This window comes from Trematomus bernacchii, unplaced genomic scaffold, assembly GCF_902827165.1.
Source record: "Trematomus bernacchii unplaced genomic scaffold, fTreBer1.1, whole genome shotgun sequence".
In the NCBI taxonomy this organism is placed as follows: Eukaryota; Metazoa; Chordata; class Actinopteri; order Perciformes; family Nototheniidae; genus Trematomus; species Trematomus bernacchii.
The window spans coordinates 345,889-368,231 of NW_022987681.1; the positions used below are offsets into that span (position 1 = coordinate 345,889).

The 22,343-nt window shown below is 38.5% G+C and overlaps 1 protein-coding gene across 1 annotated transcript in view; it reads left to right on the forward strand.

The window, feature by feature from the left end:
• Positions 1 to 22,343, forward strand: part of LOC117487665 (filamin-C-like) — a 77,124-nt gene that overhangs the window by 48,999 nt on the left and 5,782 nt on the right. Inside the window, exons 30-47 of the mRNA XM_034136302.1 lie at positions 3,320 to 3,509; positions 3,621 to 3,644; positions 4,922 to 5,169; positions 5,583 to 5,645; positions 6,719 to 6,815; positions 8,351 to 8,491; positions 9,203 to 9,331; positions 9,416 to 9,589; positions 9,667 to 9,828; positions 10,685 to 10,888; positions 11,224 to 11,376; positions 13,843 to 13,965; positions 14,657 to 14,914; positions 15,643 to 15,912; positions 16,862 to 16,999; positions 17,078 to 17,193; positions 17,898 to 18,030; positions 18,677 to 18,853. Coding sequence (XP_033992193.1) covers positions 3,320 to 3,509; positions 3,621 to 3,644; positions 4,922 to 5,169; positions 5,583 to 5,645; positions 6,719 to 6,815; positions 8,351 to 8,491; positions 9,203 to 9,331; positions 9,416 to 9,589; positions 9,667 to 9,828; positions 10,685 to 10,888; positions 11,224 to 11,376; positions 13,843 to 13,965; positions 14,657 to 14,914; positions 15,643 to 15,912; positions 16,862 to 16,999; positions 17,078 to 17,193; positions 17,898 to 18,030; positions 18,677 to 18,853 — 2,800 coding nt within the window. The remainder of the gene's footprint in view (positions 1 to 3,319; positions 3,510 to 3,620; positions 3,645 to 4,921; positions 5,170 to 5,582; positions 5,646 to 6,718; positions 6,816 to 8,350; positions 8,492 to 9,202; positions 9,332 to 9,415; positions 9,590 to 9,666; positions 9,829 to 10,684; positions 10,889 to 11,223; positions 11,377 to 13,842; positions 13,966 to 14,656; positions 14,915 to 15,642; positions 15,913 to 16,861; positions 17,000 to 17,077; positions 17,194 to 17,897; positions 18,031 to 18,676; positions 18,854 to 22,343) is intronic.

The window sequence follows — 22,343 nt, forward strand, 5'->3', positions numbered from 1 at the left end:
TAAATTATTATTTACAATGGACTACGCTTAGCTAACAGACACATTTCCACCACTCATGGACACCCACCTTTTCTTTTGAAACACTGGGTGACATGCTGTCGCCCTTTAGTCCCGCTCTCTTGTCTTTCTCTCCTTTCTTTTCTCTTTGAAAGCCTGACTTTGTGAGTCGTTGAGACATGGCACGTAAGTACTAGCATCCCTGCTCCTCACATGCTCTCACTCTCTGCTAGAAAGGGCCGGTGCCGCGTTTGGAGGCGGGACCAAACCATTACATGTAAATAGAAGGGGGTGTTCAGAGGCTTTGGATAATTAACTTTTGGAAGAAAATAAGTTAAATGAATCGTAAGTTTAGTGAATACATTATCAATATAACGTTCTATTAATGTTAATTATTGATGAATGATGAAAGGTTACTTAAACGTTTTTTTCTTAATGTTCTAAAATTGTTTGGACCCCTGTCAGTCACGGGCCCTTAGAATCGTCCTAATTTTTCACCCCCTTACGGTGCCCCTGCCTGTAGAGTACCTTTAGGGTTAAGGTTACACCTGTAGAGTACCTTTAGGTTTAAGGTTACACCTGTAGAGTACCTTTAGGGTTAAGGTTACACCTGTAGAGTACCTTTAGGGTTAAGGTTACACCTGTAGAGTACCTTTAGGGTTAGGGGAACACCTGTAGAGTACCTTTAGGGTTAAGGTTACACCTGTAGAGTACCTTTAGGGTTAGGGGAACACCTGTAGAGTACCTTTAGGGTTAGGGGAACACCTGTAGAGTACCTTTAGGGTTAGGGGAACACCTGTAGAGTACCTTTAGGGTTAGGGGAACACGTGTAGAGTACCTTTAGGGTTAGGGGAACACCTGTAGAGTACCTTTAGGGTTAGGGGAACACCTGTAGAGTACCTTTAGGGTTAGGGGAACACCTGTAGAGTACCTTTAGGGTTAAGGTTACACCTGTAGAGTACCTTTAGGGTTAGGGGAACACCTGTAGAGTACCTTTAGGGTTAAGGTTACACCTGTAGAGTACCTTTAGGGTTAGGGGAACACCTGTAGAGTACCTTTAGGGTTAAGGTTACACCTGTAGAGTACCTTTAGGGTTAGGGGAACACCTGTAGAGTACCTTTAGGGTTAAGGTTACACCTGTAGAGTACCTTTAGGGTTAGGGGAACACCTGTAGAGTACCTTTAGGGTTAAGGGAACACCTGTAGAGTACCTTTAGGGTTAGGGTAACACCTGTAGAGTACCTTTAGGGTTAAGGTTACACCTGTAGAGTACCTTTAGGGTTAGGGGAACACCTGTAGAGTACCTTTAGGGTTAAGGTTACACCTGTAGAGTACCTTTAGGGTTAGGGGAACACCTGTAGAGTACCTTTAGGGTTAGGGGAACACCTGTAGAGTACCTTTAGGGTTAGGGGAACACCTGTAGAGTACCTTTAGGGTTAGGGTAACACCTGTAGAGTACCTTTAGGGTTAAGGTTACACCTGTAGAGTACCTTTAGGGTTAGGGGAACACCTGTAGAGTACCTTTAGGGTTAGGGGAACACCTGTAGAGTACCTTTAGGGTTAGGGTAACACCTGTAGAGTACCTTTAGGGTTAAGGTTACACCTGTAGAGTACCTTTAGGGTTAGGGGAACACCTGTAGAGTACCTTTAGGGTTAAGGTTACACCTGTAGAGTACCTTTAGGGTTAGGGGAACACCTGTAGAGTACCTTTAGGGTTAAGGTTACACCTGTAGAGTACCTTTAGGGTTAGGGGAACACCTGTAGAGTACCTTTAGACCATCTCAAGACTCGGGTCATAATTAATTTCCCACATGGGAGGAACCAACTAAAATATGAAATGTTAATTAATTACAGGATTTTGTAAATAATACTTCTCAGTAGTTGTACTGGATAATGTTTTTTATAAATAGCTGTATCGTCTGCGTAGAGGTTAGTCCTGCCCTCAGTAGGGTTAATGTGTTGAATGCTCATATCTGTGCAAATTGTCACTATGAGTTCACCTCGTACCCAAGGTGAGTATTTGTCCATATAAAGGCGATGCAAAGATGTGGATCGACCCAAATCTGCTTTCTACAAATGAAGTGACATTTGCATCATTCGCTTATGATGCAAATGTTTGATTTATGACGAGTGGAAAAATCTCAACATTTCTGGGTTGAATGTGTAATAATAGTTGTCTCCTCGTGATGCCGGGGTCCTGCTTTAGGGTCCGGAGGGCTGCAGCCGGGAGGCCTCAGTGTTTGTGGAGGACTGGGGCAGGAGGGTGTGGGAGAATCATATTATAAAGAAAACCATCCCCTTCAGTATTCATAGGAGAGGCTGCGTAAGGCCTGCACCCCCTCACCTCCTCTCACCCCCCTCACCTCCTCTCACCCCCCTCACCTCCTCTCACCCCCCTCACCTCCTCTCACCCCCCTCACCGCCTCTCACCCCCCTCACCTCCTCTCACCCCCCTCACCTCCTCTCACCCCCCTCACCGCCTCTCACCCCCCTCACCGCCTCTCATCTCCCATACCCTCCCATGTCTCTGTATGCATAAAACAGGATTTAAATTGCAGAAATAATGTCATATTTGCATTTTAATAAATTATGTAAAATGGAACAACTTTTCATAATTAGCACACATGGCATTAAATAAAAATACAAAATAATTATAATAAATAAATCCAAATAAATAAATAAATAATTTGCATTAAATCTGAAACTTTGTAAGTAAGAAAACGCATAATAAAAATAATATGAAAATAAAATATAATAAAAACTATTTTGTGTCCCTTTAGCAATAAAGCAGTTAGCCTGATCAATTTAGGCTAATAACCCCCACCCTCCTGACTGAGTCTCCATGTGACCTCCATCAGTTTCTGTGATGCTAAGCTAACAGTTCTCACTAACAGGTGTAAACCGCCCCCCCTCCGCCATTGATTATATATAAATATATATATATGTAAATATATATATATTTAGATATATATATATAAATATATATATATGTAAATATATATATATATATATATATATATAGGCATTGAAAAGTCTTTAGCCTGGATTTAAAAGTAGTAAACCATTTGTTTGTCCATCATCTTAAATGTTTTTGTACTATTACTCTTGTCTTATTCTGTAGCACACCTATTTGTTTGTCTTTGACGCTGTATGTGTTGTTTAAGAAAAAGGAAAATAAAATGTAAAAGAATGAATAAATAAAATAAATGAAAAATAAAAAAAGAGAGTAAGAGTTTGAGCGGACCTGCAGGTTTCCGGTAGTTTGTTCCAGATGTTTGGAAACATCCCAGTCCTCCATCTCACTTCCTGTCCTCCTGTCTCAGGATCCAGAGGGGAAACCGAAGAAGGCGAATATTCGAGATAACCGCGATGGAACGTACACGGTTTCCTACGTCCCCGACATGGCGGGCCGCTACACGATCACCATCAAGTACGGCGGAGATGAGATCCCGTATTCTCCGTACCGAATCCTCGCTCTGCCGACCGGAGACGCCTCCAAGTGTCTGGTCACAGGTCAGGACACGCCCACCGCTCACTGACATCCAATCAGATCACAGCTCTCACAGCCAATCAGATTGAATCTCCTGTTTTAGCCTCTCTGACCCTCTTGTTGTTTTTCTGCAGTTTCCATTGGAGGACACGGACTGGGTGAGTTTGTACTATTTACATTCTTTATTTCATTATGACACTTTCTGATGTTTTGCTGAACAGAAGTTAGAGGTTAGGATTAGGGTTAGTCAGTGGTCAGGAAGTCAAGTCGTAACTTTGAGAATGTAACTTTGAGAATAAAGTCGTAATTTTGAGAATAAAGTTGTAACTTTGAGAATGAAGTCAAGTCGTAACTTTGTGAATGAAGTCGTAACTTTGAGAATAAAGTCGTAACTTTGAGAATGAAGTCAAGTCGTAACTTTGTGAATGAAGTCGTAACTTTGAGAATAAAGTCGTAACTTTGAGAATTTGAGAATAAAGTCGTAATTTTGTGAATGAAGTCGTAACTTTGAGAATGAAGTCGTAACTTTGAGAATGAAGTCGTAACTTTGTGAATGAAGTCGTAACTTTGAAAATAAAGTCGTAATTTTGAGAATAAAGTTGTAACTTTGTGAATGAAGTCGTAACTTTGAGAAAAAAGTCGTAACTTTGAGAATGAAGTCAAGTTGTAACTTTGTGAATGAAGTCGTAACTTTGAGAATAAAGTCGTAACTTTGAGAATGATGTCGTAACTTTGTGAATAAAGTCGTAACTTTGTGAATGAAGTCGTAACTTTGAGAAAAAAGTCGTAACTTTGAGAATGAAGTCAAGTTGTAACTTTGTGAATGAAGTCGTAACTTTGTGAATAAAGTCGTAACTTTGAGAATGAAGTCAAGTCGTAACTTTGAGAATTAAGTCAAGTCGTAACTTTGAGAATTAAGTCAAGTCGTAACTTTGAGAATTAAGTCGTAACTTTGTGAATAAAGTCGTAACTTTGAGAATGAAGTCAAGTCGTAACTTTGAGAATTAAGTCAAGTCGTAACTTTGAGAATTAAGTCAAGTCGTAACTTTGAGAATGAAGTCATAACTTTGAGAATAAAGTCGTAACTTTGAGAATGAAGTCATAACTTTGAGAATAAAGTCGTAATTTTAGAAGAGTAGAAATAAACAATACTGGAATTTAAACATCTTAAAAAAAAAATTAATCAGCATTCAAATGAATGAATTATTAATACCATCATGAGTAATATTTGATTTTAATTGCATGAAGTTATTACATTTAAAAGTTTTGATTTGGTTTATTAATTTTTTATTTAAAGTTTATTCTATTTTCTGTTTTGTATTATTTTACTTTCTGATGTTTTTCTTGTAGAGTAGTAAGAGAGGATCAGGCTCTGTTCTGATTGGTGGTCTGTTGTCAGGACCAGGCTCTGTTCTGATTGGTGGTCTGTTGTCAGGATCAGGTATGGGCCCCACCATCCAGATCGGGGAGGAGACCGTCATCACCGTGGACGCTAAGCATGCTGGGAAAGGTAAAGTCACGTGTAAGGTGTCGACCCCCGACGGCGCTGAGCTGGACGTGGACGTCGTGGAAAACGCAGATGGGACGTTCGATATCTACTACACAGCGCCGGAGCCCGGGAAGTACGTGATCACCATCCGGTTCGGAGGCGAGAACATCCCGAACAGCCCCTTCCACGTGGTGGTGAGTCACAGAGAGTGACTTTGAGAATAAGATAAAGCCAGACGTTTGTGATTAAAGTCTTAACTTTGAGAATAAAGTCGTAGAAAGTCGTAACTTTGAGAATTAAGTCGTAGAAAGTCGTAACTTTGAGAATAAAGTCGTAAAAAGTCTTAACTTTGAAAACAAAGTCGTAAAAAGTCGTAACTTTGTGAATAAAGTCGTAAAAAGTCGTAACTTTAGTAATAAAAGTCAGACCGTACCTGTGTCCACACACGTCATTATTATTCTAATAGTCTGACCCCTAAACACACAGTGAAAGTCTGATTACATCACTAACAGCGTTTGTGCATGGAGGTGTGTGTGTGTGTGTTTTTTATTTTTTTATTGCGTGTGTTTTGTTTGTGTTTTAAAGCCTGTACCTTGTTTCCTGTCAGGCGTGTGGCCCCGCCCCCCTAATAGAGGAGCCCTGTGATTCGCTGCAGTTCAGCCCCCCCTGGGTATACCTGTTACCGTCATATCATATATTTATTTATAATAATTGATATTCCTTTATATTTATATATCTGCTCCTCTGCTTCACACTGTCCTCTCCGCCGGCTGCAGATCAATAACGACCCAGATTCAGATCCAGTTATAGATCGGGGTCAGCATGGCTGCATGACGCATGACTGCTGCTGGGGGGCGGGCGGGGTCATCATGTGCAAACAAAGTAAACAAGGCTGTTGTCACTTAGTAAGAGAAAAAGACACAGCTTCAAGTTTAATCTATGACAAAGAAGCTTTTCTTCACATTTTTATTTATTTATTTAATTGGTATTTAATTTTCTATTTAAAGGGGACCTATCATGCAAAATGCACTTGTGTACGTCTTTTCTACATGAATATGTGTCCCCGGTGTTCCAGGGAACTCACCAAGTGTCAGAAAACACAACCCTCTCTATTTTCCTCCATACCCAAATCTCTAAAAAAGGGGCTGCAACGGATCTGATAAAAACTGATCCAGATTTGAACACTGTCCTGACGTCAGGACGGTGGCGCTACGGCTATTGGGCCAACTCCACCAATCAGGAGGAGACAGCCACGGCCATTGCCGTTCGAAAGCGCTGGAGACGCTGTAGTACATATGCCAGGCCTGTAAGTGGCGCTGTTCTCACTGAATCAGCCCTTGCAAAAACAGAGGTAATTGCAAGGGCGTTTGGTATTTTGAAAATAAAAAAGTATAAATATGCCTTATATAGGTATGGTCCTACACTATATTATTATAATATAGCACGATAGGTCCACTTTAATTTCTTTTTTTCTTCTTTCTTTTGTTTAATTTAATATATTTAATTTTTCTTTATTTTTCTTTCTTTTCTTTTCTTTAATCTTATTTAAGTTTACAATATTTATGTTACAGCTTAAACGTTGTTTCCGTTATGACCCAGTTAGAAAGGTATATTCTCACTGGTGCCGCCGGCCTCTGATGCTCTCTCTGCTTCCTGCTGTGCTTCCTCTTCCTCCTCTTCCTCCTCCTCCTCTTCCTCTCTGGATGTTTAATAGACCACACTAACCCCCCCTCTGTGTTCCAGGCCACCGATGACCCGACCCCCCCCGCCTCGATGGATCCGATGCTCCGCCCCTTCAGCCTCGTCATCCCCTTCACGGTTCAGAAAGAAGAGATCACCGGTAAGAGATGCACACTTTGATTCATATATGACTCTTTATATAGAGTTGGATGTTTAAGGATCAGTCTGGGTTATAATATGTTCCCCTTCAACCAAAGAAGGCTCAGTCTGGGTTATAATATGTTCTCCTTCAACCAAAGAAGGATCAGTCTGGGGTTATAATATGTTCCCCTTCAACCAAAGAAGGATCAGTCTGGGGTTATAATATGTTCCCCTTCAACCAAAGAAGGATCAGTCTGGGGTTATAATATGTTCCCCTTCAACCAAAGAAGGATCAGTCTGGGGTTATAATATGTTCCCCTTCAACCAAAGAAGGATCAGTCTGGGGTTATAATATGTTCTCCTTCAACCAAAGAAGGATCAGTCTGGGGTTATAATATGTTCCCCTTCAACCAAAGAAGGATCAGTCTGGGGTTATAATATGTTCCCCTTCAACCAAAGAAGGATCAGTCTGGGGTTATAATATGTTCCCCTTCAACCAAAGAAGGCTCAGTCTGGGTTATAATATGTTCCCCTTCAACCAAAGAAGGATCAGTCTGGGGTATAATATGTTCCCCTTCAACCAAAGAAGGATCAGTCTGGGGTTATAATATGTTCTCCTTCAACCAAAGAAGGATCAGTATTTTCCTGAAAAAGCTAAGTCACTGTAGTTGTACTTTAAATAAATATGGGGGAAGTAGTGAATTTGTGAGGGACTATTTCCTGCAGCGGATGAATCCACATGTGGTGCGTTGACTCAGAAACAGGTTTAACCCATACGAGGAATTTGACTTGGTGTACATACATAACAGTAAAACAACAGTTCGTTAACTATTTTAAGAAAACTATAATAACATTAACATTTAAATGTTGTACGTGAGGGACGACGGGTGGAAACTAGCTCAAAGCTCAAATCCGGCATGTTTACGTTTTAAAGCATTATTTGTTTTAAATGTTCATCAATGTGCTCTGTCCCTCTTCAAATAAACCATTAAATTAAATTAAATTAAAAATTAAAAAATATAGTCAAATATAGCAGTATTTATATTGAATATGGTTGAAGTCAAATTGGTATAAAATATGTGTAGTACTCAGTGTGTTTGGGATCAATCTAAATGAACCACAGTGTGTTTGTTCATTGTTTAATAATTAGTAGCATGGCCATGTGGTCTAAGGAGACGTTTTAAGGCTGCAGTTTCTAAAGCGTTCGAATTCCACTTCCTCCCAATGTTTTGCACATTTCTCTAAATTCTTTAACGAAATCTCCAGTTTTGAAGGTGTTTAAACATCTGGTCCCAGCGATGCTCTTTGAGCCAACGACCAGTCTGTAGTACAAACTTCAATCATATTCAATGTAAATACTGCTATATTTAAAAAACAATTAAAATGTCAAATAGTTTTCTATCTGTGTTTTTAATATTTGTTTTATTTTAATGTATGCACCATGACACCAAGTCAAATTCCTCATATGTGTTACCTACCTGGTGATAAACCTGATTCTGATTCTGAATCTCAGAACTATCTCTGAGGATTATATATATCTGTGTGTTCCTGCAGGAGAGGTGCGGATGCCCTCCGGTCGCACCGCCTGTCCTCACATCACCGACAACAAGGACGGCACGGTGACGGTGAAATACTCCCCGACAGAGAGGGGTCTGCACGAGATGGACATCAAATATGATGGAAACCACATCCCAGGTCACCACATTACATATTTACTTTGTAGGTGTTGTATAATAGAAGCTTCGAAGAACAAAGCGAGTCTAGTCCAAACTGAATGTGTTTTGCTTCATATTAATATAACAGTTTCCAACAAGAACGGTAGAAGACGGGGAAAATGCACGAGACATACTCGTATTCATTTAAAAAACATAACAGGTCAGAGAAAGAGCAGGACACATACTTGCACTTCAAAATAAAAGCATTTCCTTTTAAACATTTCACCCTTAACTTTTGTCAACAAGCAAATAAACAAATTATTTGACTGCCTTAAATGAAAGAAGTTCCAACAGTAGGGCCGCAGTAAGTTCAAGTCTGTGTTGTGAACGAATAGCAAAGTATCTGCAAACGGGTTAATGTTGTCTATCGTAATAAGGATTCAAGCGTCTTTGAGCATTAGGAAAAGCGCTATTAAAAATCCAATGTATTATTATTATTATCAATTTCTCTTTTTTGGCAACGAATAGTAGAGTATCATCAGCAGCTTAACAATCAGAGAAATATACATTATTAAGGCGCTAAATGTTGTCTATCATAATTAAGTTGAATCAATTTCTCAGTTCTTGGCAAGGAATAATAATAACGTATCTTCTGCAAACAGCTTGACAAATATGACGAAGAAACGGACATCTTTTTAAACCCCTGGCTCTCTATCAGTTTATAATATTAAAAGTTTGTCTTCTGTTTCAGGAAGTCCTCTCCAGTTCTACGTGGACGCCATAAACAGCGGTCATGTGACGGCGTTCGGCCCCGGGCTGACTCACGGCACTGTGAGCAGAGCGGCGACTTTCACCATCGTTACTAAAGACGCCGGAGAAGGTAGGAACACCGGACTCTTAAATATGACTATATGTAGAGTATTATGTGCAGATAGAGCCCTAACCCTGGTGCGTGTCCCCGCAGGAGGTCTGTCTCTGGCGGTGGAGGGTCCGTCCAAAGCAGAGATCAGCTGTAAGGACAATAAGGACGGCACCTGCACCGTGTCCTACCTCCCCACCGTGCCCGGAGACTACAACATCATCGTGAAGTTTGACGACAAACACATCCCCGGCAGCCCCTTCACCGCCAAGATCACCGGTACGGAAACACACTGATTGATCTAACTGTACATTCTCCATGCAAGGTTTTAAATGTGTTTCCTGTTTTGTGTCCAGGCGATGACTCCATGAGGATGTCTCAGCTGAACGTGGGCACGGCGTCAGACGTTTCTCTGAAGATCACGGAGACCGACCTCAGCAGTCTGACGGCGAGTATCACAGCGCCGTCCGGACACGAAGAGCCGTGCGTCCTGAAGAGGCTTCCCAACAGACACATCGGTCAGTGGATCCACAACCTTAGACACTCAAGACATAACAAGATATCACTAAATAGAAACACAGACACACTTATTATATTGTTCAACAGTATAAGAGCCAGAATACTTGCGTCTAAAGAATGACAGAATCCCACAGGTTTTATACACTTCTTTTTAGTTTACACAGCACTATACCTTTGGACCTTTACAATCACATGTTACAAGACCCTACTCTAATGTGCTCATTCATGGTACAAAGGTCTCACGAGCATGATCATATAATATAGATTTGATCTACAGCGTGACGTTCAGACTGAGAGGCTACATGTTCCTAGCTCGTTGGGGAAAAGGAAGCAACACAAACCAGATGTACTTGGATGAAAGTGGTTTTATTGACAAACTTAAATTGACGGGTATACAAGTGGCAATGATCTAATAAACACAGCACAAAGGACCTAATGGGTGCTGGTTAAACAAAGCATACACGCTTTATACATTGCAGTGAACTCTAAACGTACCTAGTTTTCAGCACATTAAGCTAACGTTGTTGCTCAATGAATGCTATCTATATATATTGTGTTTTACTTTTGCTTCCTCACGGCCTCCTCATATTCTCCACAGCAGGCATCTGAACATATGGAATTGCTGATTTATTTAATTGAATTTTGAGGTTTAGACAACTTTGTAACACCTCCAGTGTTCCAAGTCCAAAATGACCGCCATAGGAAATGAATGGGTAACTCTACATGATGTTCATCCCATGAATATTTACTTTTGAATATATCTTGAGTGTGTCTTCTTTGTATATTCACTGCAGTGTTTCATGAAAACCAGTAGTCTGAGACGCTGTTTCTTTATCGATCCATCCACCTCCGCAGGGATCTCGTTCACGCCGAAGGAAGTGGGCGAGCACGTGGTGAGCGTGAAGAAGAGTGGGAAGCATGTGACCAACAGTCCCTTCAAGATCATGGTCGGACAGTCGGAGATCGGAGACGCCAGCAAAGTGAAAGTGTTCGGGGAGGGGCTGATGGAGGGTCACACCTTCGAGATGGCCGAGTTCATCGTGGACACCAGGAACGCAGGTACTGTGATGGAAACTTCTGGATCAATGGAGACTCAGAGAGACACAGGGAGAGCAGGAACTCTGATGGAAACACTGAGGGTTTATTTAGAGCTAACGGCCAGAGAATTCACAAAACATGTGCTGTGTTTCTGAAGATCTCCCAGACCCATGTATTTAGCTGTGAGAGAAGAATCAACATGTTGCATAACAAGATGAAGCCCTGTACCCTCTATCAGCTGACCCCAACAGGAGGAGCAGAGAGACACTGAGAGCAGCGAGGGCAGACTGATCAACTGGTCAAAGTTATGGGCCTAGGAAAATATTTCCCCAATTGATATCCTCTCTTTCTCCCAGGTTACGGGGGTCTGGGTCTCTCCATCGAGGGTCCCAGTAAAGTGGACATTAACTGTGAGGACGTGGAGGACGGGACGTGTAAAGTCACCTACTGTCCCACCGAGCCCGGGAACTACATCATCAACATCAAGTTCGCCGACCAACACGTGCCAGGTAGGAACCCATGGAACACATATATTGAAGATAATAAAGCGTATGTAACCGTATGTACCGTAACCGTGTGGTTCACATCATGATGGTGGTTGGCAGCATCTTTCAAAGCCTACATTTTGTTGTTGTTTTTAAAGGTTGTGCTGAACTTATCCCTGTACGTTTTGGCAAACATTCCCCTTTCATGTCTTTTAAGGTTGTGATCTGCTTGAAAGTAGTGATGCAACTGCTACGTTTCTTATTTTGTATTTGCGCTATGGTTTTAGTAATTAGTTTTATTACTTAAAAGTGATTGGTTTACAAACATTACCCCCACCTTTTTGGGAAAGTGTTTTTTAAGTTGTGTGCTGCATTTTGCGTTTGTATTTATATGTTTAGAATTTTCTGTTTGTTTGTTTTTTGCCTACTTTTTGGGTATCTTCTGTGTAAGTCTGTGTGAGTTAACATCTCGTGTTTGTGTCTGTGTGAGTTAACATCTCGTGTTTGTGTCTGTGTGAGTTATCATCTCGTGTTTGTGTCTGTGTGAGTTAACATCTCGTGTTTGTGTCTGTGTGAGTTAACATCACGTGTTTGTGTCTGTGTGAGTTAACATCACGTGTTTGTGTCTGTGTGAGTTAACATCTCGTGTTTGTGTCTGTGTGAGTTATCATCTCGTGTTTGTGTCTGTGTGAGTTAACATCTCGTGTTTGTGTCTGTGTGAGTTAACATCACGTGTTTGTGTCTGTGTGAGTTAACATCACGTGTTTGTGTCTGTGTGAGTTAACATCACGTGTTTGTGTCTGTGTGAGTTAACATCACGTGTTTGTGTCTGTGTGAGTTAACATCACGTGTTTGTGTCTGTGTGAGTTAACATCTCGTGTTTGTGTCTGTGTGAGTTAACATCACGTGTTTGTGTCTGTGTGAGTTAACATCACGTGTTTGTGTCTGTGTGAGTTAACATCACGTGTTTGTGTCTGTGTGAGTTATCATCTCGTGTTTGTGTCTGTGTGAGTTAACATCTCGTGTTTGTGTCTGTGTGAGTTAACATCACGTGTTTGTGTCTGTGTGAGTTAACATCACGTGTTTGTGTCTGTGTGAGTTAACATCACGTGTTTGTGTCTGTGTGAGTTAACATCACGTGTTTGTGTCTGTGTGAGTTATCATCTCGTGTTTGTGTCTGTGTGAGTTAACATCACGTGTTTGTGTCTGTGTGAGTTAACATCACGTGTTTGTGTCTGTGTGAGTTAACATCACGTGTTTGTGTCTGTGTGAGTTAACATCACGTGTTTGTGTCTGTGTGAGTTAACATCACGTGTTTGTGTCTGTGTGAGTTAACATCACGTGTTTGTGTCTGTGTGAGTTATCATCTCGTGTTTGTGTCTGTGTGAGTTAACATCACGTGTTTGTGTCTGTGTGAGTTAACATCACGTGTTTGTGTCTGTGTGAGTTAACATCTCGTGTTTGTGTCTGTGTGAGTTAACATCACGTGTTTGTGTCTGTGTGAGTTAACATCTCGTGTTTGTGTCTGTGTGAGTTAACATCACGTGTTTGTGTCTGTGTGAGTTAACATCACGTGTTTGTGTCTGTGTGAGTTAACATCTCGTGTTTGTGTCTGTGTGAGTTAACATCTCGTGTTTGTGTCTGTGTGAGTTAACATCACGTGTTTGTGTCTGTGTGAGTTAACATCTCGTGTTTGTGTCTGTGTGAGTTAACATCACGTGTTTGTGTCTGTGTGAGTTAACATCACGTGTTTGTGTCTGTGTGAGTTAACATCTCGTGTTTGTGTCTGTGTGAGTTAACATCTCGTGTTTGTGTCTGTGTGAGTTAACATCACGTGTTTGTGTCTGTGTGAGTTAACATCACGTGTTTGTGTCTGTGTGAGTTAACATCTCGTGTTTGTGTCTGTGTGAGTTAACATCTCGTGTTTGTGTCTGTGTGAGTTAACATCTCGTGTTTGTGTCTGTGTGAGTTAACATCACGTGTTTGTGTCTGTGTGAGTTAACATCACGTGTTTGTGTCTGTGTGAGTTAACATCACGTGTTTGTGTCTGTGTGAGTTAACATCTCGTGTTTGTGTCTGTGTGAGTTAACATCTCGTGTTTGTGTCTGTGTGAGTTAACATCTCGTGTTTGTGTCTGTGTGAGTTAACATCACGTGTTTGTGTCTGTGTGAGTTAACATCTCGTGTTTGTGTCTGTGTGAGTTAACATCTCGTGTTTGTGTCTGTGTGAGTTAACATCTCGTGTTTGTGTCTGTGTGAGTTAACATCACGTGTTTGTGTCTGTGTGAGTTAACATCTCGTGTTTGTGTCTGTGTGAGTTAACATCTCGTGTTTGTGTCTGTGTGAGTTAACATCTCGTGTTTGTGTCTGTGTGAGTTAACATCACGTGTTTGTGTCTGTGTGAGTTAACATCACGTGTTTGTGTCTGTGTGAGTTAACATCACGTGTTTGTGTCTGTGTGAGTTAACATCACGTGTTTGTGTCCCAACAGGAAGTCCGTTCACGGTGAAGGTGTTCGGCGAGGGCCGGATGAAGGAGAGCATCACGAGGAGGCGTCAGGCGCCGAGCATCGCCACCGTGGGAAGCACCTGCGATCTGAACCTGAAGATACCAGGTGAGACCTTCCTCTTCCTCTTTCTCCTCCTCCTCTTCCTCCTCTTCACCTCCTTCACTGTTTATACAATACAATACAGCACTTTAAAACCTCCAGAGCAAAGTGCTGTGCAGTCAAATAAACAAACTGAAAACACACAGCTCAGCTCACACACCATAAAACACTTTAAAAGGCCTGTCTGCAGATCATTCATGTGGTAAATATGGAGTTCCCCAAGGCTCAAGCCTGGGCCCACTACCTTCTTGTTTTATATGATTTACTTCTACATGTTATGAAGCACAAACAGAATAATAATGTTCATTTTAATACAGATGCCCCAACTCTATTAAGCTTTAAAAATGCTCAAACCTTTTATTTTTAAGAATCCTGGACATTTGAAAAACCTGGCCGATTTCATCCTTTTGCAAATGACTCTCTCTCTTTATCTGTCGATCCTTGCGTCTCTACGGGTTTACAAACTCAAGTAACCCTGTACATACAGAGATACTAAGCATTGGAGAATATCTTTTAAAGACTGTTAAAACTTTAATACAGCAGTAAACGTCAAGGGTTTATAAGGGGGGGGGGGTGTCCGGTGCCTTGCTCAGGGGAACCACGGCAGGGCCCAGGAGGAGAACTGGGACCTCTCCAAGAACGGTCCTTCACTGTTTCCCCTTCCCTCCTCCCTCTTCCTCCCCTCGCTGGTCTTTAGGGAACTGGTTCCACATGGTGTCGGCTCAGGAGCGTCTCACGCACACCTTCACGAGGAGCAGCCACACCTACACCCGCACGGAGAGGACGGAGATCAGAGAGACGAGGGCGGGGGAGACGAAGCGGGAGGTGAGGGTGGAGGAGAGTCGGCAGGTGGAGGATCCGTACAGGGACTCCGTGTTCGGAGACTTCCTGGGGAGGGAGAGTCTGAGCGGGTTCAACAACAACAGCAGCAGCCGCCAGGCACAGCTGCAGGATGGTGTGTGTGTGTGTGCAAGACCCATGTTTGGCACTGTGTGGGGACCTCAGATTGTGTGTGTGGGGACCTGTGTGTGTGCCGACCCGTGTATGGCACCGTGTGGGGACCTGTGTGTGTGCCGACCCGTGTATGGCACCGTGTGGGGACCTGTGTGTGTGCCGACCCGTGTATGGCACCGTGTGGGGACCTGTGTGTGTGCCGACCCGTGTATGGCACCATGTGGGGACCTGTGTGTGTGTGTTTCTAACTCACTGATACCTGAAACAGGTTTTCAGTTTTGCAGACATGAATAATTGTTTTACTTTAAGAGAGTTTAACTCTGTGTTGATGCATGTACTTAATATCACTGTGTTTGGTTTTATTCTGATGATTGTGAGGTACCTTTCACCCTGAAAAGCTTTTATTTTTGAAAAACTTTATGCATTCGGTAAGAAAATGTGAAGTCAAATTCATTACTCAACATTATTGGTCATTTATTCTAATACCACAGTGCATATATTTGTTCTTTGTATTTTCTCACGTTATATATAAGTCCATAGTGACAAAATGATGCTAATATTGATCAATTCCATGCAATAAGGAATGATTGCCAGTTAAACAAAATGAAATACTAATTTGCATGATATATGGATGCCATGTTTTTGGCATCTTGGTGCATGTTCTGATAACCCTGACAGTGTCTTTAGACCTCACCCCACCTGATGCATTATTCTCTTTACCCTCTACAGGTGAGGCGAGCAACCAGGAGATGACGGCTCAGGTGACGAGTCCCGGAGGAAAGACGGAGGACGCGGAGATCATCCGGGGGGAAGACAGCGCCTACAGCGTGCGCTTCATCCCGCAGGAGATGGGCGCGCACACCGTGAACGTGAAGTACCGGAACCAGCACGTCCCCGGGAGCCCCTTCCAGTTCACTGTGGGGCCACTGGGGGAGGGGGGGGCGCACAAGGTCCGGGCGGGGGGCACCGGGCTGGAGCGGGGTGTCGCAGGGACCCCAGGTGAGATCAGATATACTGTAGTTTAGTTTATAATAAACTGTAGTTTGGTTTATAATACACTGTAGTTTATAATATAATTCACTGTAGTTTATAATATAATACCCTGTAGTTTATAATATAATACCCTGTAGTTTATAATATAATTCACTGTAGTTTATAATATAATACACTGTAATTTATAATATAATACACTGTAGTTTATAATATAATTCACTGTAGTTTATAATATAATACCCTGTAGTTTATAATATAATTCACTGTAGTTTATAATATAATACACTGTAATTTATAATATAATACACTGTAGTTTATAATATAATACACTGTAGTTTATAATATAATACACTGTAGTTTATAATATAATACACTGTAGTTTATAATATAATACACTGTAATTTATAATATAATACACTGTAGTTTATAATATAATACCCTGTAGTTTATAATATAATACCCTGTAGTTTATAATATAATACCCTGTAGTTTATAATATAATACCCTGTAGTTTATAATATAATACCCTGTAGTTTATAATATAATACCCTGTAGTTTATAATATAATACCCTGTAGTTTATAATATAATACCCTGTAGTTTATAATATAATACCCTGTAGTTTACGATAAGATAAGAGTACTTGGAAGAAGGCTTTATTTTGGTCCAAATGTGACTCGTTTTCTTGCAGGTTTTTGATGCATACTCTTTATTTTCAGATCCGAATCCGAATGACTTTATTCGTCCCGCAACAGGGAAATGTACATTACTACAACAGCAGAAATATAATGCATTGCCCAGGCGTGTATATTCAGAATACCTTTATTCGTCTTAATTGCACACAGTTTTTTATCTACAGGCATTGTTATTGCACTTCATGGGTATTACATTATATGTATTTGACAGTTTGACAGTTAAGATAATCAGATGACTTAAGATATGTTGTCTTTGTGCAGCTGAGTTCAGTATCTGGACCCGAGAGGCCGGAGCTGGAGGTCTGTCCATCGCAGTGGAGGGACCGAGCAAAGCAGAGATCACCTTCGAGGACAGGAAGGACGGATCCTGTGGCGTCGCGTACGTGGTTCAGGAACCTGGTGAGACTCTAAAACAAACGTTAGCTTTTTAAGAAAATTGTGGAGATGATCCTGCTGATCTTTACCTTCTCTCTGCAGGTGACTATGAGGTCTCCATTAAGTTTAACGATGAACACATCCCAGACTCTCCGTTCATCGTCCCGATCGCCACGCTGTCCGACGACGCTCGCCGCCTCTCCATCACCAGCCTGCAGGTGGGAACAATTACCTTCATTAAAGGTCTCCTATTATACCATTTTTAGGTATTCTCAGATATATATATAAACATGTCTCTGAAGTGTTTTGCTCAAAATACCAAACAGATCATTCTAGCCTCATCCCCCTCTATTCCAGCTGTTACTAAAGAGATGATTCTGGGTCAGTAGCTTTAAGAAAAAAGCCCACATTTTAGTAATGTCGTCATGACGCAGCAAATCTGGATCAGCTCCGTTGTTCCCCCGTTTTTAGAGATGTGGGTACGGAGGAAAAGAGAGAGGGGTTTATTTCCTGACACTTTGTGAGTCTCCTGACACACCGGGGACACACCGGGGACACACCGGGGACACACGGGGGACACACCGGGGACACACCGGGGACACACCGGGGACACATGGGACACACACCGGGGACACACCGGGGACACACGGGGGACACACCGGGGACACACCGGGGACACATGGGACACACACCGGGGACACACCGGGGACACATGGTGACACACCGGGGACACACCGGGGACACATGGTGAAGTACAGAAGACATCACTTTGTGAGTTTCCTGACACACCGGGGACACATGTTGATGTAGAAGAGACATCAAAACGTGCATTTTGCATGATAGGAGACCTTTAATTCAAATAAAACAACCAGCTTCAGTAATTGAAGTTAAACAATGTATTAATTGTTGTGTTTATTCCCAGGAGATGGGTCTGAAGGTGGGTCAGGAGGCGTCCTTCGCTGTGCAACTGAACGGAGTGAGAGGCCTGATCGACGCTAAGATCCACACGCCGTCCGGAGCCATCGAGGAGTGCATCATCACGGAGCTGGACAACGGTACCACACACACTCTGTCATCAACTAGAGTTACATCTGTCCTGTGGAAGGATTGTATGTACAAACATGGAAGCCAAAAGGTTGGGTTAGGCAAAGATTCATAATAATGTTTCCCGTGGAGTTCCACAAGGCTCTTATCTAGGTCCTTTTCTTTTCTATGTCAAAGTTGTCTTAAAATATGGCGATCCTCAAGGCACAAGCCCGGTCCCACTCGTTTTTTAAGTTTAATATGAGTTATTTCTCCCTGTCATGAAAACATGAACAAAATAATTATGTTCATTTCTATGCCGATGACACCCAACTCTACTGAGCTTGAGATTTGTATGATTCCTGGTATCTTCATGACTTAAAAAACCTGAAATGTGGACATCTACAGGACCCAGAGATTCCTGTAATTAAATCTAGACAAACAGCGGATGATACACAACTCTATTTAGCTTTTGATTTGTATGATTCAAGCCTTCTTTACGGCTTTAAAAACTGAAATGATGATGTCTACAGAACGCAAAATGTCCTGCGATGTAACCTCGACATACAGAGATCTCAACAATTGGAGAGAATACCTTTCAAAACTATTTAAAAACCGAACACTTTATGCAAAACATGTAACCAATGTGGGCTGATTGACTATTGATGGACTCCACAGACCAGCACGCTATCCGGTTCATCCCGAGGGAAAACGGAGTTCATTCTATCTACGTTCGTTTCAACGGCAGCCACGTTCCCGGCAGTCCGTTTAAGATCCGAGTGGGAGAGCAAGGACAGGTCGGAGATCCCGGCATGGTGTCCGCCTTCGGGCCGGGACTGGAGGGAGGAACCACAGGTAAACACAACGAGTAAACACCTTCTAAAAACACTCATTTCAAATGCAACACATTCTGCCTCTGTCATAACTCTCTGTGAAACATCTGCTCTGTCTGGAAGAGAACTCTCTGCTCTCTGATAACTGGACTCAAACTCACATTTTATATTCAATGGAATATTTCACATTCCATTCCTCACACACTTAATGTGTATATAATGTCCGGCTTTATTTTTTGTTTACTGGAAATGTATATTTTCTACTTTTTTTAATGCTATTTTTTTTCTATTTGAGACGTTTACATTTAGGATTGTTTATTTCTAGTCTTTTAATTTCTCCAATGTACAACGCCTTGTCTTTTGAAGCTGCTGCAACGCAAACATTTCACACATTGGGATCAATAAAGTACTTTTGATCTTATCTTTATCTTATCTCATCTTAATGAGTATATGGCCCTTACCCTAACTACAGTCTATTATATTATAAACTACAGTCTATTATATTATAAACTAAAGTGTATTATATTATAAACTACAGTGTATTATATTATAAACTACAGTGTATTATATTATAAACTACAGTGTATTATATTATAAACTACAGTCTATTATATTATAAACTACAGTCTATTATATTATAAACTAAAGTGTATTATATTATAAACTACAGTGTATTATATTATAAACTACAGTGTATTATATTATAAACTACAGTGTATTATATTATAAACTACAGTGAATTATATTATAAACTACAGTCTATTATATTATAAACTACAGTCTATTATATTATAAACTACAGTGTATTATATTATAAACTACAGTGTATTATATTATAAACTACAGTCTATTATATTATAAACTACAGTCTATTATATTATAAACTACAGTGTATTATATTATAAACTACAGTGTATTATATTATAAACTACAGTGAATTATATTATAAACTACAGTGTATTATATTATAAACTACAGTCTATTATATTATAAACTACAGTGTATTATATTATAAACTACAGTGAATTATATTATAAACTACAGTGTATTATATTATAAACTACAGTCTATTATATTATAAACTACAGTGTATTATATTATAAACTACAGTGTATTATATTATAAACTACAGTGTATTATATTATAAACTACAGTGAATTATATTATAAACTACAGTGTATTATATTATAAACTACAGTGAATTATATTATAAACTAAAGTCTATTATATTATAAACTACAGTGAATTATATTATAAACTACAGTGAATTATATTATAAACTACAGGGTATTATATTATAAACTACAGTCAATTATATTATAAACTACAGTGTATTATATTATAAACTACAGTCTATTATATTATAAACTAAAATGTATTATATTATAAACTACAGTCTATTATATTATAAACTACAGTGTATTATATTATAAACTACAGTGAATTATATTATAAACTACAGTGAATTATATTATAAACTACAGTCTATTATATTATAAACTACAGTGTATTATATTATAAACTACAGTGAATTATATTATAAACTACAGTGAATTATATTATAAACTACAGTCTATTATATTATAAACTACAGTGTATTATATTATAAACTACAGTGAATTATATTATAAACTACAGTCTATTATATTATAAACTAAAGTGTATTATATTATAAACTACAGTGAATTATATTATAAACTACAGTCTATTATATTATAAACTACAGTGTATTATATTATAAACTACAGTCTATTATATTATAAACTACAGTCTATTATATTATAAACTACAGTGTATTATATTATAAACTAAAGTGTATTATATTATAAACTACAGTCTATTATATTATAAACTAAAGTGTATTATATTATAAACTACAGTGAATTATATTATAAACTACAGTCTATTATATTATAAACTAAAGTGTATTATATTATAAACTACAGTGAATTATATTATAAACTACAGTCTATTATATTATAAACTACAGTGTATTATATTATAAACTACAGTCTATTATATTATAAACTACAGTCTATTATATTATAAACTACAGTGTATTATATTATAAACTAAAGTGTATTATATTATAAACTACAGTCTATTATATTATAAACTACAGGGTATTATATTATAAACTAAAGTGTATTATATTATAAACTACAGTAAATTATATTATAAACTAAAGTGTATTATATTATAAACTACAGTCTATTATATTATAAACTACAGTGAATTATATTATAAACTACAGTCTATTATATTATAAACTACAGGGTATTATATTATAAACTACAGTGTATTATACTATAAACTACAGTCTATTATATTATAAACTACAGTCTATTATATTATAAACTACAGTGAATTATATTATAAACTACAGGGTATTATAAACTACAGTGTATTATATTATAAACTACAGGGTATTATATTATAAACTACAGTCTATTATATTATAAACTAAAGTGTATAATATAATAAACTACAGGGTATTATAAACTACAGTGTATTATATTATAAACTACAGGGTATTATATTATAAACTACAGTGTATTATATTATAAACTACAGTGTATTATATTATAAACTAAAGTCTATTATATTATAAACTACAGTGAATTATATTATAAACTACAGTCAATTATATTATAAACTACAGTGTATTATATTATAAACTACAGTGTATTATATTATAAACTACAGTCAATTATATTATAAACTACAGTCAATTATATTATAAACTACAGTCAATTATATTATAAACTACAGTCAATTATATTATAAACTACAGTCAATTATATTATAAACTACAGTGTATTATATTATAAACTACAGTGTATTATATTATAAACTACAGGGTATTATATTATAAACTACAGGGTATTATATTATAAACTACAGTGAATTATATTATAAACTACAGTCTATTATATTATAAACTAAAGTCTATTATATTATAAACTACAGTCTATTATATTATAAACTACAGTGAATTATATTATAAACTACAGTCTATTATATTATAAACTAAAGTCTATTATATTATAAACTACAGTGAATTATATTATAAACTAAAGTGAATTATATTATAAACTACAGGGTATTATATTATAAACTAAAGTCTATTATATTATAAACTACAGTCAATTATATTATAAACTACAGTGTATTATATTATAAACTACAGTGTATTATATTATAAACTACAGTCAATTATATTATAAACTAAAGTGTATTATATTATAAACTACAGTCTATTATATTATAAACTACAGTGTATTATATTATAAACTACAGTCTATTATATTATAAACTACAGTCTATTATATTATAAACTACAGGGTATTATATTATAAACTAAAGTGTATTATATTATAAACTACAGTAAATTATATTATAAACTAAAGTGTATTATATTATAAACTACAGTCTATTATATTATAAACTACAGTGAATTATATTATAAACTACAGTCTATTATATTATAAACTACAGGGTATTATATTATA